At 45.1% G+C, this 15,906-nt stretch overlaps 1 protein-coding gene across 1 annotated transcript in view; it reads left to right on the forward strand.

The window, feature by feature from the left end:
- Window positions 1-188: 188 nt before the first annotated feature.
- LOC111977121 (nuclear receptor coactivator 3-like) overlaps window positions 189-15,906 on the forward strand; it is a 30,807-nt gene continuing 15,089 nt past the window's right edge. The window contains 4 exon segments of the mRNA XM_070448170.1: window positions 189-251; window positions 2,579-2,629; window positions 10,535-10,642; window positions 11,562-11,722. Of these exon segments, the coding sequence (XP_070304271.1) occupies window positions 10,554-10,642; window positions 11,562-11,722 (250 nt within the window). The 5' untranslated portion in view covers window positions 189-251; window positions 2,579-2,629; window positions 10,535-10,553.

Consider the following 15,906-nt stretch of genomic DNA (forward strand, 5'->3'; position numbering starts at 1 on the left):
TGTGTGTGTGTGTGTGTGTGTGTGTGGGTGTTGTGTGTGTGTGGTGTGTGTGTGGTGTGTGTGGTGTGTGTGGTGTGGTGTGTGTGCTGTGGTGTGTGTGTGTGTGTGGTGGTGTGTGTGTGTGTGTGTGTGTGTGTGTGTGTGTGGGTGTGTGTTCTATATCCTCCAGGGTAGAATACAGTTGATCGCAGTCCAGGACCACTTATCTGCAGGAGAGAAATTGTCTTCGTCACTCTAGGCTCCGTCACAAGGTGAGTCACCCTGTCATCACACGGCTGTTGGTATGGGTACTGTTTTTGGTGGACTATAGTTGTGTTGTAGACAGAGTTTCAAATGTTTTTCTTTTTGCTCATCTGTTTGTGGAAGCACGTTTTTTTTCTTTTGCTCATCTGTTCTGGAACACAACATTCTTCGATCCCCCTGCAGATATGTCTATAGTACAGAGGTGGTATTGAGAGAGGAGGGGAGGAGATTAGTAAATCAGGGCAGGAGAGGGAGGAGAGAAGGATATTATTTAGAGGAGAGGAGAGGGATAGGGAGGAGAGAAGGATGGTTATGGAAAGGAGAGGGTAGAGAAGAGGAGTGGGGGATCTGCAGGTGAGTCTGGGATTCTGCTGCATCGTGTCACACTGACTTAGATCAGCAGGAAGACTCCTCTACCCATGATGCCTCAGTCAGTCCTGTATATCAACCATTCTCTAGTATCGACCCAATGCATTATATATTATGTATTTTTCCTAACTTTGTCCCAGCGTGGGCTAATTACAGTGGTGGAGGTCACCAACCTGACTACAGCCAGTCATTGTCAGAGCAGTGAGCTAAACGTCAGCATGGCTGTAGACTGCAGGTCTGTCTGTTGTGTTCCTACTGGAGTTTACATGATCTGGCCWGGCCGCGCTGCTCTTCTGTTTTGTCAACAGAGATTATGAAAATGGGTCTGGCTGTCTCTGTCTGTATCACCTAGCCTCACAACTCCCTGCCCCCGCTAACCACAAACCACTGCCCCGCCCCCTGCCCGCCCACCTGCCTGCTCGCCCCCTCTCGCACCCGAAAAACAACAAGAAGAGAGACACTTATCTGAAACAAGGAAGCCTCAGTCTGGCTCGTCTGTTTGTCTCTCCCAGCATTAGGCTAGTTTTTAAATGGACAGGGAACCAGTGGCCATTATTAACCCTCTCCTTGTTGCCATGCTCAGGTCGCTCTGCGTTAACGGGCTCTCATTTTCACTCAGAAAATAAGAGAGACCCAATTGAACTCTAAAAAGGTAATGTACCCCTCTTTTTGCAGTGAAATCCTATAAACCATTAGTGTAGGTAGGTAGGTCATTGATGGTGTGCTTCTCATGGTGAAAATGCATTCGAAATGGGTGGTATCAGTGGAGATTGCTTGACTCCTTTAAAAAAACGGATAGTGCTTTTTAGTACAGATATACCTCATTACAATATCAAGTCACAGAGCTCAGTCGGACACTGTTGAGACATAAATGTAGACGGGCCAAGAGAAGTCTCCATATATAGTTGAGCTTCTATTATTCCTTTTCTACCTCCGTGTGTTTTCCCTGTCTGTCTCTGTCTCTGCCCAGTAAGCCATTCTAGACACTTGTTTGTTTGTTGCACTGGGTCATTCTTTATATGACTCATGTTAACGTGGGAGGCTGTTTTGTTTCGAGTCAGAACTGAGATAGAGAGAAACAGAGACTATTTCTCTCTATTTCTCTCTTGTTGTTTCTGACTGAACTTGTTGTGCTACCTTACACACACACACACACACACACACACACACACACACACACACACACACACCCAAACCAACACCGACCCCCACACCACAACACACACACACACACACACACACACACACAGCACACACACCACACACATCACACACCACACACACACACACACAGGACACACACACAACACACCACACACCACACACACAGCTTAATGTTACTGATCTGAGTTGAGTAGAAGTCAGAAAATATCCCTCAGTACAAAGTCCTCATTGCAAAGTGTCAGACCATGGGTTGGGTAAACAGTTAATACGTTTTGGCTCCCATACACAGACACAATGACTCAAGAGGACACTCAGACCTACTTATGCACACGACACACGCTACTCTCTCTCTCCTTCCCCCCTCCCCCTCCCTCCTCCTCTGCCTGCATGCGTCATGCCTGTAAACAGCTTGCCTAATGGCTTTAAACAACACAAACATCATCAGTCATGAGAGAGCTGCTCGTTTGGGCCCATCCTCCACCCTAAATCATTCATGCTAATTTTTCTCACACACACACACACACGCACACACACACACACACACCACACACACCACACACACACAACCCACACACACACACACACAGTTGTGCATTACAATGTTGGCTACATCTCCAGCACTGTTCCTGGGCACCCTTTCTCTGTCTGTCTGTCTCTCGTATTTCTCCTTCTGTTTCTCTCTCTTTCGATCTGCATAAACATTTCGTCTCTAAACTGCATCAATACCCTAACAGTTTGTAGCTGCTGTACATCAATGAATTCCATGCCATATTTTACTCTTTTCTCCTTTTTTGGCTTGCAGGATGTGAAGTTCAATGACGTTGGATTTCATCATTTATACTCTGCTGAAGAGGTGAGTTCATGGGCAAGTATTTTTTTTGTCTCTAATTTCAATTTCAGCCAGTGCCATGTAGGTGTTATGGGACCATTAGGCTGCTGGCAGGCTGGTTATTTGGTTGGTTGGTATGCTGGAGAGCAGTTCAAGGAGGTGGCTCAACCTCAGGGATTTCTGGAGTTCTCTTAGCCTTGCTGAGTCACAACCAATGTTCCCTCTAAGCTGCACGCAGCTTCCCAGGGACTGCCACGCAGAAGAAATATCAGCCCGTGCAGAGAAGCACGAGATTGAACTTCACTCAACTTTCTAGAGTTTTCCCCATTAGTTAACCCTATCAACGTTTCCTTTTACTGTGGGAATTGTGATTGAATCAACACAATATTAGCCACTTTCAATGCAACATACCAAAACAAAATATGCAAGACTTAGTATCTAACTAAAACTAACTATGAGGCAGAGTGCATCTGAGTAGGATTCTATTGCATTGACAGGCACGACTCAGGGCTGTACTCTACACAGACCGGTGCGCCATAACCACTCAGGGCTGTACTCTACACAGACCGGTGCGCCATAACCACTCAGGGCTGTACTCTACACAGACCGGTGCGCCATAACCACTCAGAGCTGCAGCAGACCTACAGAATATGCAAATAGACCATTTCCATATATGGATTTGTGCCATTCACTTTGAACCAGACTGTTTTACAGCATGAGCGGTCGCGATTATTATGTGCTTGTTTTGAGATCAAGGCAAGAGCTGCWTGTAGCCACGTGTGCACATTTGTTCATTTTCTTTGCTAATTAGTTAGTTATTAGCCCAGTTATAGCTGATTTGTAGTCAGCAATGTGGGAGTGATTGCTTCCTACAAGAGCATTTCTAGCCATCTTTGAAAGCGAGTCAGGTAAAGAGTTTTTTTTTATGTCTTAAAGGGGCAGTGTTGTATTTTGACACAGGCTTGAATACGCTTTGTAACCAATAGGTAGAGGGTAGCATAATTTGTCTGATTCTCTGTAATAATGGTATGGGAATAATAATGACTTTTATTTTGTAAAGGGGTTTCTTGCATCAAACACCACAACAAAATGTTCAGTCTGAAGGACAAGTGGATAAACAGATTAATGTCAATCCCTGCATGTTTTTTTCAAAAGTCTCATGGAATGTAGGCCTACATTGAACACCACATATTGGGGCTGCTACTGTAGGCTGAATTACAGAACCGCTATGTACATGTTAATATGTTATGTAATGCATTTTCTCCATAGTTTTTTGTGGTAGRCCTACATTATGATCAAATAGCCACAGTAGCCTACTTGGCCACCAAAACAGTAAATCAAAGCGGATACAGCCTCAGTGTTCACAGTAAACGAGCGCCGGAAGTTGCACAGAAATTTCACAAGGTTCATGGTTTGTGCTCAGCAGACCTGAAATTTGCTCAGTGCCAGAAAATATTAGAGGGAACATTGGTCACAACCCTTGGCAAATGGAAGTGGGCAGAATGTTAATTGAGAAAGAGGTGGACCACATCTCCATCAACGTTTACTTACACTCATTGTAGATCTCTCTGGAGTCGTGACATCGTCCACTTCCTCCTCCCCTCCCCGTCCCACCCGCTACCCCTCCGGTACCGTACCCAGTACCCACCACAGCACCCCTGCTTCCCAGTGTCCTAACAGGCCCCACTGCCTGTGGCRTGTAATTTACTTTTCACCCTGCACTGTGCTGGAGAAGCGGGCGGGCAGGCAGCTCGCACCACACTGGAGGTGACCCATTTCCCTGGGGTATTCAGCAGCCCTCCTAATCAGCCATTCTCTGGGGCTGCCTCATTCACTCTGCAATTAGAGCGCTTGAGCCATCTCTCTCTCTTGCTCTCTTTCTCTCTGTCTGTCGTCAGACAGTGGAAGGGTAGTTTAGTAGTTTCATGCAAAGATGAGCTACAGTACAGACAGACAAGCAGTCACGAGATTGTACTGTTAGGAAAGATTGACAGAGATGGATAGATTTAAAGGAAACACTGGGGAGGAAGGGAAGAGAGAGAGGATGGAGGGAGGGAGGGAGGAGGTGAAGCGCGAGTCCGGAGGCGCCTCCACGTTGCATGGCGAGGCAAATCGCACCTCGGCCATCCGGCTCGAGAGGAGCCTCCGTACCGTCCCACGGGCCATACCGGGAGGCCGAGGCTCGGGTGAGGCGCATTAGCGCCGTCAGCACCCTTCTTTTTCGCACATACAAACACTGTTATGTCCTCACTACACCTCACCATGAGCTCTTCGCTTTCGTTATGCCTCTCAGCTTCTCAATTTTAACCCTTGTATTTAACCAGGTAAGCCAGTGTGAGAAACAAATTCTCATTTACAACTGCGACCTGGCCAAGATAAAGCAAAGCGTGCGACAAAAACAACACAGGTAGCACATGGGATAAACAAACGTACAGTCAATAACACAATAGAAAATCTGTTTGCAGTGTGTGCAAATGAAGTAAGGAGGTAAGGCAATAAATAGGCCATAGTGGCGAAGTAATTACAATTTAGCAATTACACTGGAGTGATATATGTGCAGATGAGGATGTGCAAGTAGAAATACTGGTGTGCAAAAGAGCAGAAAAACTAAAACAAATATGGGAGTGAGGTAGTAGTTGGTTGGATAGGCTATTTACCGATGGGCTGTGTACAGCTGCAGCGATCGGTAAGCTGCTCTGACAGCTGAGCTTAAAGTTAGTGAGGGAGATATAAGTCTCCAACTTCAGTGATTTTTGCAATTCCGTTCCAGTCATTGGTAGCAGAGAACTGTAAGGAAAGGCGGCCAAAGGAGGTGTTGGCTTTGGGGATGACCAGTGAAATATACCTGCTGGAGCGCGTGCTCCGGGTGGGTGTTGCTATGGTGACCAGCGAGCTGAGATAAGGCGGAGCTTTACCTAGCAAAGACTTATAGATGACCTGGAGCCAGTGGGTTTGGCGACGAATATGTAGCGAGGACCAACCAACGAGAGCATACAGGTCGCAGTGGTGGGTAGTATATGGGGATTTGGTGACAAAACGGATGGCACTGTGATAGACTGCATCCATTTTGCTGAGTAGAGTGTTGGAGGCTATTTTGTAAATGACATCGCCGAAGTCAAGGATCGGTAGGATAGTCAGTTTTACGAGGGTATGTTTGGCAGCATGAGTGAAGGAGGCTTTGTTTGCGAAATAGGAAGCCGATTTCTAGATTTAATTTGGGATTGGAGATGCTTAATATGAGTCTGGAAGGAGAGTTTACAGTGATGCTAGGCGGGCGGGCGGGTGCGGGCAGCGATCGGTTGAAGAGCATGCATTTCGTTTTACTAGCATTTAAGAGCAGTTGGAGGCCACGGAAGGAGTGTTGTATGGTATTGAAGCTCGTTTGGAGGTTTGTTAGCACAGTGTCCAAAGAAGGGCCAGATGTATACAGAATGGTGTCTGCGTAGAGGTGTATCAAAGAATCACCCGCAGCAAGAGCGACATCATTGACATATACAGAGAAAAGAGTCGGCCCGAGAATTGAACCCTATGGCACCCCATAGAGACTGCCAGAGGTCCGGACAACAGGCCCTCCGATTTGACACACTGAACTCTATCTAAGAAGTAGTTAGTGAACCAGGCGAGGCAGTCAATAGAGAAACCAAGCCTGTTGAGTCTGCCGATAAGAATGTGGTGATTGACAGATTCGAAAGCCTTGGCCAGGTTGATGAAGATGGCTGCACGGTACTGTCTTTTATCAATGGCAGTTATGATATCGTTTAGTACCTTGAGCGTGGCTGAGGTGCACCCGTGACCAGCTCGGAAACCGGATTGCATAGCGGAGAAGGTACGGTGGGATTCAAAATGGTCGGTGATCTATTTGTTCACTTGGCTTTCGAAGACTTTAGAAAGGCAGGGCAGGATGGATATAGGTCTGTAACAGTTTGGGTCTGGAGTGTCTCCCCCTTTGAAGAGAGGAATGACCACGGCCGCTTTCCAATCTTTAGGAATCTCAGACGATACAAAAGAGAGGTTGAACTGACTAGTAATAGGGGTTGCAACAATGGCGGCGGATAATTTTAGGAAGAGAGGGATCCAGATTGTCTAGCCCAACTGATTTGTAGAGGTCCAGATTTTGCCGCTCTTTCAGAATATCAGCTATCTGGATGTGGGTGAAGGAGAAATGGGGGAGGCTTGGGCGAGTTGCTGTGGGGGGTGGAGGGCTGTTGATCGGGGTAGGGGTAGCCAGGTGGAAAGCATGGCCAGCCGTAGACAAATGCTTATTGAAATTCTCAATTATAGTGGATTTATCAGTGTTGACAGTGTTTCCTAGCCTCAGTGCAGTGGGCAGTTGGGAGGAGGTGCTCTTATTCTCCATGTACTTTACAGTGTTCCAAAACTTTTTTGAGTTTGTGTTACAGGATGCAAATTTCTGCTTGAAAAAGCTAGCCTTAGCTTTCCTAACAGCCTGTGTATATTGGTTCCTAACTTCCCTGAAAAGTTGCATATCACGGGGGCTATTCGATGCTAATGCAGAACGCCACAGGATGTTTTTGTGCTAGTCAAGGGCAGTCAGGTCTGGAGAGAACCACGGGCTATATCAGTTCCTGGTTAACACATTTTGGAATGGGGCATGCTTATTTAAGATGGTGAGGAAGGCACTTTTGAAGAATAACCAGGCATCCTCTACTGACGGGATGAGGTCAATATCCTTCCTATCCTTATTCTCTGTTCCCAACGCACTAGACTACCAGTTCTTATAGCCTTTAGCCGTACCCTYATCCTACTCCTCCTCTGTTACTCTGGTGATGTAGAGGTTAACCCAGGCCCTGTGTGTCCCCAGGTGCTCTCATTTGTTGACTTCTGTAACCGTAAAAGCCTTGGGTTCATGCATGTTAACATCAGAAGCCTCCTCCCTAAGTTTGCTTTATTCACTGCTTTAGCACACTCCGCCAACCCTGATGTCCTCGCCGTGTCTGAATCCTGGCTTAGGAAGACCACCAAAAATTCTGACATTTCCATCCACAATTACAACATTTTCCATCAAGATAGAACTGCTAAAGCGGGCGGAGTTAGCCTGCAGAGTTCTGTCATACTATACAGGTCTATGCCCAAACAGTTCGAGCTTCTAGTTTTGAAAATCCATGTCTCCAGAAATAAGTCCATCACTAGATCAATAGACAATAGATCCCTGGGGTATTTCATTAAAAAAAGTTAAAAAGCAGAAAGTCTGATGCAACAGATGAGAACGTTTAGCTTAAAATGTTGATAGACTATAATTTTTTTAAGTGTACGAGGCAGTAGAGTACGCATGCATGTTCGTTCCATAGTGAAATTAGTGGGAAAACAATTGTCAAAATCTCACCGCACAAGCAAGCAGTTTCATGTGACAGAGGAAAATATCAGTTTGACATTTTGAAAGTTGGGAGATCTAATATGCAACAACTAGCGTGGGTTGCTAATATGACTAGGGTTGTGCCTTTGGCTACTGGACAATGAAAGAAAGTTCATATAAAAATAATTTCCTCCTCGAATATGGTCTGATTTTGGCTACGCTACTTTGAAGGTAAGACATGCCTCATATGTAATAAAATGGTCAACTTTCAAACAATTAAGTATATGTTTATTCTTACTGCCTCCAGCTCATTACAAAGTGGTGTGTGAYGTGCTGATGTAGCTTGCCTTCCGTTGCCTTCCGTTGCCTATGCATTTTCTGTTTGAGATGCTGCTGTAGCAGCAGCTCTCGCACTGTCTGACAGATTTGTCGCTCAAAGGCTCTGTAGGCTGTACGTGCATGATAAATAAAATACATAACAAATATACTGTATACACGCGCCAATTCAATTCCACCCCCTGTACCTGGACATTGAACTACTCCCCTCTGGGCGCAGGTATAGGGCACCCCTCAGCAGTAAAAACAGAACTAGACAATAATTTGTGCCAGGTGTGTGATATACCTCCTAAATAGCTCGGGCTAATGTTCCTATCGACTCCGTGAGTCCAGCAGGCTAGTCTTTTATTTCTTTTTCTTTTTTCTTTTTTTCTTTTTATTTCTTTCTTTATTATAATTATTATTCTTTTTTTTATTGGTATGTAACTGTTATGAAAGTTGTATTGTCAATTTTGTTTTGTATTTAAACGCCACTTTAAATGTGTACATGACACTGCAATTCCCCATGGGGACAATAAAGTCAGTAAGTAAGTACTAAATTATGCAAATGAACCTATAGACCAATAAGCATGATCAGTCAAATGTATTTCCATCGATTGTTATTTCAATGAATAGTCTAAAAAGCATTTCGCAGTGGGATTTTCTCTTCTCTGACAATTGGCCAGCACTGATTTTTATAATCTTTTAAAAATATATATATAATAATAACCGGCTAACGGAAAAGCAGGAGCTGAAACACAAAAATGCTGGTTGACTTGACAAACAAGCCGAACTGGCAGCAGACAAACAGAGAACACAGGTCTAAATATAAAGGGGATAATGGGAAAGATGGGCGACACCTGGAGGGGGGTGGAGACAATCACAAAGACAGGTGAAACAGATCAGGGTGTGACAGATGTTGCCGGACTAGCAGGCTTGATCGAATGCATAGGCTGGGTAGAACGTCTGTTCTTGAGTTGTTCTAGTGGGCTATCTTTGGAATTTTATAATGTAATATTTGGTGGTGAGTCAACCGCTGGGATAATGTAGTGTCAAACTTAGTCTTTCTGTGAAGCCGATCGTATGTCCTTGCAATGATTGAAATTAAAATATGTATCACAGAGATGGATAAACATTAGGCTACCACTAATAATTATAACATAAACTATCTGTAAAATAAATGGATAGAATGAGAGAATGGCGACACTGCTTCCTTTCCCTCTGGTGGATTTATTTTCTATTCATTAGAGGCTTCATGCATGTCGGTCAGAGGGTAACCATGTAATCAATGGAATAAAAATTATGCACTTGCTGTGAAGGTTAAGAAAGGCACTGGAGTGTGGTTCTCCTCCCGATCGTGCACCACAGAGACTCAAAGCTCATGGGCCTGTCTACATGCGTCCTTTTCTTCTTTCTCTCTCCTCCCTCTCTCTTCCACTCCTTCTCTCACTCTCTTCCCACTCTCCCGCTTTCCCTCTTGCTCCCTCCCTTTCACCTCGCTTTTCCTTCTCCCTCTCTGCTCCCTCTCTCTTCTGTCTCCCACCGCTCTCACCTCTCTTATCCTCCTGCTCTCTTCCTGCATCTCCCCCCTCTATGTCCTCTCCCTTTCTGTCTCCTACCTCATTCACTCTGCCTCCTTTTACATTCACTCCCTCTCCCCTGCCCCCTCTCACTTTTCCCCAGCGTCACTGGTAAAGAAATGGACTAATCAGCATAGACTTCCTGCTGCCGACTTCTCGCTCTCCTCTCCCCCCTCCTTTGTCAGCCCACTTCCTGTATACCGAGTGTGATGCATTGTGGGAGACAGACGTCTGTCTTAACTGGGTTAGTCGTGCAGCCTGGCTTACTGTCAGAGACGCTGCTAATCCTGCTATATATGTGTGTGTGTGGGGGGTGTGTGTGTGTGTGTGTGTGTGTGTGTGTGTGTGTGTGCGTGCGTGCGTGCGTGCGTGTGTGTCTGTGCCGGTCCTTCACACACTCTACCCTGAGAGAGGAGGAAGCAGACGATGCTAAATGCAATATCGATTTTTCATATTGTGCCAAGAGTGTCTTATTTGCATAATATAAGCTTAAGAGTACCCTGGTTGTATATGTATATTTAACATAACGCTTCTCCTTCATGTCGGTGTGGGTGTCTGTCTTTGGGTTTGAACAATAGCCATAAGATTAGATGCGTTTATATATGGAGGTTTCCTACACCTGTTTGTCTTTTCCCCTAACAGCCACATTAACATATTATTGGCCGTCCCTCAAATCATCTCACCTGTTCTCTAAGGGTTTGTGTTTCCTGTCCCTGTCAGGTGCTGATATGTRTACACGATGAGCGGACTGGGGGACAACTCCATGGAGCCTCTGAGCTCAGAAAACCGAAAACGCAAGCTCTCCACCTGCGACACGCCCGGTCTGGGGTGAGTAGGGGACTGGTGACAAAACATACAAATATATTTTGCCAAGTCCGATAATACACATTTTTATTCATACATTTGGAATTACAACAGGGTGTGGCCTTTTTACTGTATTCTACTGTAGGTCAGCCCTGACTACTGACTCTGGAGATCACTAGTAGCTGTAGTCATTCACCTTAAGAGTATCTAGTCTACACTCAAGTCTACACAGGCAGCCCAATTCAGATTTTTTTTTTCACCCCTAATTGTTCTTTTAACCAATCACATCAGATCTTTTCACAACAGATATTTTTCAGAGCTGATCTGATTGGTCAAAATGCCAATTAGTAAAAAAAGATCAGAATTGGGCTGCCTGTGTAAACATAGCCAATTTGAACCAGATTGAAACCGGTTACACAATATTTGACCATTAGATTATTTGGGTGGGATATTGGGTTGAGCTCAACATTGACCTGTTGGAAACCGGTTTCTGTTTGAATAGTCTGAAAATCCATTCTCAAAGTCATGGATGGTTGAATGTGTATGTCCAAGCATGGATGAGTCAATGCTCAGAGTACCTGAACTAGAGAATAAAAGATTGTTATTATAGTGATCGAACCACATCCCCAGAATGCTATACTGTACTTGACATTCGGCACATTAAAGACTCTGGGCAGATTCGGTAACCTTAAACATGGAAATAGGCCGTTTTCGTAGTAAAACTACCAGGGTCATATTCAGTCGGACATGGAATATATATATTTTWTAAGCGTTTTGAAATGGACAACAAATACAGGCATTTCTTATTGTACAATTTCAGGTAGTCCCTCCCTGTTTCAGTCCATTTTCTTCCATTTGGTGCCTAATGAATAGAACCTTGGTAAAACAACTGTAAATAATAATGGTGAATACCGGTAATAACACATAGTGGTACACCCTGTAGATGTGAGCGGAGACGGCGGGAGCAGGAGACTAAATACATCGAGGAGCTGGCCGAATTGATCTCTGCCAACCTCGGTGACATCGACAGCTTCAACGTCAAGCCAGACAAGTGTGCCATCCTCAAGGAGACGGTGCGCCAGATCAGACAGATAAAAGAGCAGGGTGAGTAGAGACAGACACCCACTGTAGCCGTGGGTAACCCATTAGTAATACCTGTCACTTTATCACTGACTACACAGTACCACTGCTAGACATGGCTGTCTCAGAACCAGTACTGTGGCAATGACAGAAATGGCACCCTATTCCCTATTTTGGGCACTACTTTATGTCAGCCTGTGGACAGGACTAATAGTAAACCCATCACCATTACTTTCATCATATCACCCCTTAAATCTGTGGCTCCCAATGTTGTTAGTGCACCTAAAACATTTGGAGTGTTATTGGCCTTGATCATAGCCTAGCAGATGAGAACGTAGCACTGGAGTGGCACTGGAGTGGCAATGGAGTACCACTGGGTTTTAGCACTGGAGTGGCACTGGAGTAAGCACGGTTTAGCCACTGGAAGGGCCACTGGATTAGCACTGGAGTGGCACTGGAGGAGCACTGGAGTGACTCTTGGATTAGCACTGGAGTGGCACGGTTTAGCACTGGAGTGGCACTGGAGTAGCACTGGATGGCACTGGAATTAGCACTGGAGTGGCACTGGTTTAGCACTGGAGTGGCTCTGGATTAGCACTGTTTAGCACTGGAGTGGCACTGGAGTGGCACTGGAAAGCCAGTGGGCTAAGAGGGAGGCAATTAGAGCTGATAGTATGGAGCAGGTCTGTGAGAGGGCTGGAGCCCTGGCTGTGTGTCTTTCCCCCAGAGCAGCTGGGCCAGGGAGAGGAGGGAGGGGGAGGGGAGGGACGGAGGAGAGGGAGAACTGTGGGCCAGGTGCACAGAGCCACAGACTCATCCATCACTCATTCATCTCACAACCATTTCACACGCCTGGTCTGTTGGTGATTGTTTGGGGGGAACTTTGGCAGGGCTTTGTGTGTGTACTTTTGTGTGCGCGCGTGTGTGTGTGTGTGTGTGTGTGTGTGTGTGTGTGTGTGTGTGTGGTGTGTGTGTGTGTGTGTGTGTGTGTGTGTGTGTGTGTGTGTGTGTGTGTGTGTTGGTGTGGTGTGTGTGTGTGTGTGTGTGTGTGTGTGTGTGTGTGTGTGTGTGTGTGTGTGTACGTGTACGTGTGTACGTGCGAGAGCAACTATGGTTGTGTAACTGCCGTTACAAGTAATCAAAGTGGACTGCTTAGCCTCCGTTATTGTCTGGTACAATCTTGTTGAAGTTGTTGTAGATAGTGAATCATTTGCAGACTTTTACAGTACTTTTACAGTACTTTTGAGCATGTTTCATTCCCCCTTTGGATAGGCACCACAGGTGTTCACAATGGTTTGGAGGCACAGGAGGTTGGTGGTACCTTAATTAGGGAGGACAGGCTCGTAGTAGCRGCTGGGACGGAGTAAATTAAATGGAATCGAACACATCAAACTCATGGTTTCCATGTGTTTGATACCATTCCATTTACTCCATTCCAGTCATTATTATGAGCCGTCCTCCCCTCAGCAGCCTTCTGTGATGGGCATTGGTAGGTGGACCGGCAGGGAGTAGTAGGCTTAAGTTGGCCCTAGACACTGATCTAAGATCAGTTTAGTGTCCTAGATCTAGCTGAGCCTAATTGAGTGGGAGGATTATAGTCTGAACAGAGACTGAGGCAGGGGGAAGTGACAGTCAGTCTGAACAGAGACCAAAACTGAGGAAGTGGGAGGTGACAGTCAGTCTGAACAGAGACCAAAACTGAGGCAGGGGGAGGTGACAGTCAGTCTGAATAGAGACCAAAATTGAGGCAGGGGGAGGTGACAGTCAGTCTGAACAGAGACCGAGACTGAGGCAGGGGGAGGTGAGAGTTAGTCTCTGCCACCTCGACAGGAAGGGGAAGTACAGCTGGCACTGACTCTCCGGAGACAGGTTGCCATAGTTACCGGAAGTGAATAATAAAGTGCCATTGGATTTCACTCTTTACAACTCTGTCTGGTTCTCTCTTTCTTTCTTTCTACAAATTTGTTCTCACCCTATCTCTTTCTTTATTTCTCTCTCTTTCGCTCTCCCTCTGTCTACCCCTTCTCTCTCCCTCTGTCTCTCTACCTTTCCTTCTATCTCTCCACCACCTCCCTCTCCTTCTGCAACCCTCTTCCCATTTTCTCTATCCCCTCTCTCTCTCAATTAAATGTCAATTTAAGGGGCTTTTTGGCATGGGAAACATATGTTAACATTGACAAACCAAGTGAAGTAGATAATAAACAAAAGTGAAATGAACAATAAAAATTAACAGTAAACATTAAGAATAAGTGTGCAAATATTTAAAGTACAAAAGGAAAAATAAATAAACATAAATATGGGTTGTATTTACAATGGTGTTTGTTCTTCACTGGTTGCCCTTTTCTTGTGGCAACAGGTCACAAATATTGCTGCTGTGATTGCACACTGTGGTATTTCACACAATAAATATGGGAGTTTATCAAAATTGGGTTTGTTTTCGAATTCTTTGTGGTCTGTGTAATCTGAGGGAAATTAGTGTCTCTAATATGGTCATACATTTGGCATGAGGTTAGGAAGTGCAGCTCAGTTTCCATTTCATTTTGTGGCAGTATGCACATAGCCTGTCTTCTCTTGAGAGCCAGGTCTGCCTACGGCGGCCTTTCTCAATAGCAAGGCTATGCTCACTGAGTCTGTAGATAGTCAAAGCTTTCTTTAAGTTTGGATCAGTCACAGTGGTCAGGTATCCTAAGATTTGTATTTGACCATGTATATTTTTACCCATACATCTCCATCTTGGATAGATAACTCTTCGTGTTGTTGTTTGTTTAGTGTTTTCCAATTTTCCCAGAAGTGGTTCGAGTCTATGGATTCTTCAATTACATTGAGCTGATTTCTGACGTGCTGTTCCTTCTTTTTCCGGTGTGTATTTCTGTATTGTTTTAGTGATTCACCATAGTAAAGGCGTAGGCTCAGGTTTTCTGGGTCTCTATGTTTTTGTTTGGATAGGTTTCTAGTTTTCTTTCTTTGGTTTTTGCATTCTTCGTCAAACCATGTGTCATTGTTGTTCATTTTCTTCGGTTTTCTGTTTGACGTTTTTAGATTTGATTGGGAAGCTGAGAGGTCAAATATACTGTTTAGGTTTTCTACTGCCAAGTTTACAATTTCACTATTACAATGAAATGTTTTGTCCAGGAAGTTGTCTAAAAGGGATTGAATTTGYTGTCGCCTAATTGTTTTTTGGTAGGTTTCCACACTACTTTCCTTTCATCTATAGTATTTCTTAATATTATTCAGTTCCTTTGGCTTTGATGCCTCATGATTGAGTATTACTCTGTTCAAGTAGACTGTGATTTTGCTGTGATCTGATAAGGGTGTCAGTGGGCTGACTGAATGCTCTGAGAGACTCTGGGTTGAAGTCAGTGATAAATGAGTCTACAGTACTACTGCCAAGAGATGAGCTATAGATGTACCTACCGTATGAGTCCCCTCGAAGCCTACCATTGACTTTGTACATACCAGCGTACGACAGAGCTGCAGGAGTTGTGACCCGTTTTTGTTGGTTATGTTGTCATAGTTGTGCCTAGGGGGGCATATGGGGCAGGGATTGCTGTCACCTCCAGGTAGGTGTTTGTCCCCCTGTGTGCTGAGGGTGTCAGGTTCTTGTCCAGTTCTGACATTTAGGTCACCACAGACTAGTACATGTCCCTGGGCCTGGAAATTATTGATTTCCCCCTCTAGGATCTCTACCTTCAGAGCAGGGCTGGCTGTTTTCTTTCTGTTTGCTGTATCTGTCCCCCCTGGGACCTAATCAGATGGAAGGATTCCTGTAGCCCAGATCCAGATAGCTTCTGCATTAATACTGCTGTTGCCTAGTGCCTGCCTGGATCTCTGCCAGCCAGCCAGTCCCTCTTAAATCTCACACTAAATATAAAGTATGAAGGCAGCAAGGCAAGCTGCTACCTAGTCCAAACCATACACTATACTGCTCTGGTCTACGTCCAGCCCTGATCTGGTCTCAGCCCCTTCGCTCCTCAGACAGAGAAGGCTGCATATGGATGTTGCTCCCCTTACCTGGTGCTTTGTGTGGAGGGAAGGTTGGGAAACGCTGACCCCTGGTGGTTGTTGGAGCTCTAATAAGTGTATTGTGATGTAGTTACACAGATCTGTGTCTAAAGAGTTTACTTTACGCCTTTCACAGCTCATCTCTTCATACTTTAAATGTTTTTTTTTAAAGTATGAAGACACACTTGCACAGGAGATTGTACAGG

Source organism: Salvelinus sp. IW2-2015, linkage group LG17 (genome assembly GCF_002910315.2).
Source record: "Salvelinus sp. IW2-2015 linkage group LG17, ASM291031v2, whole genome shotgun sequence".
Lineage (NCBI taxonomy): Eukaryota > Metazoa > Chordata > Actinopteri > Salmoniformes > Salmonidae > Salvelinus > Salvelinus sp. IW2-2015.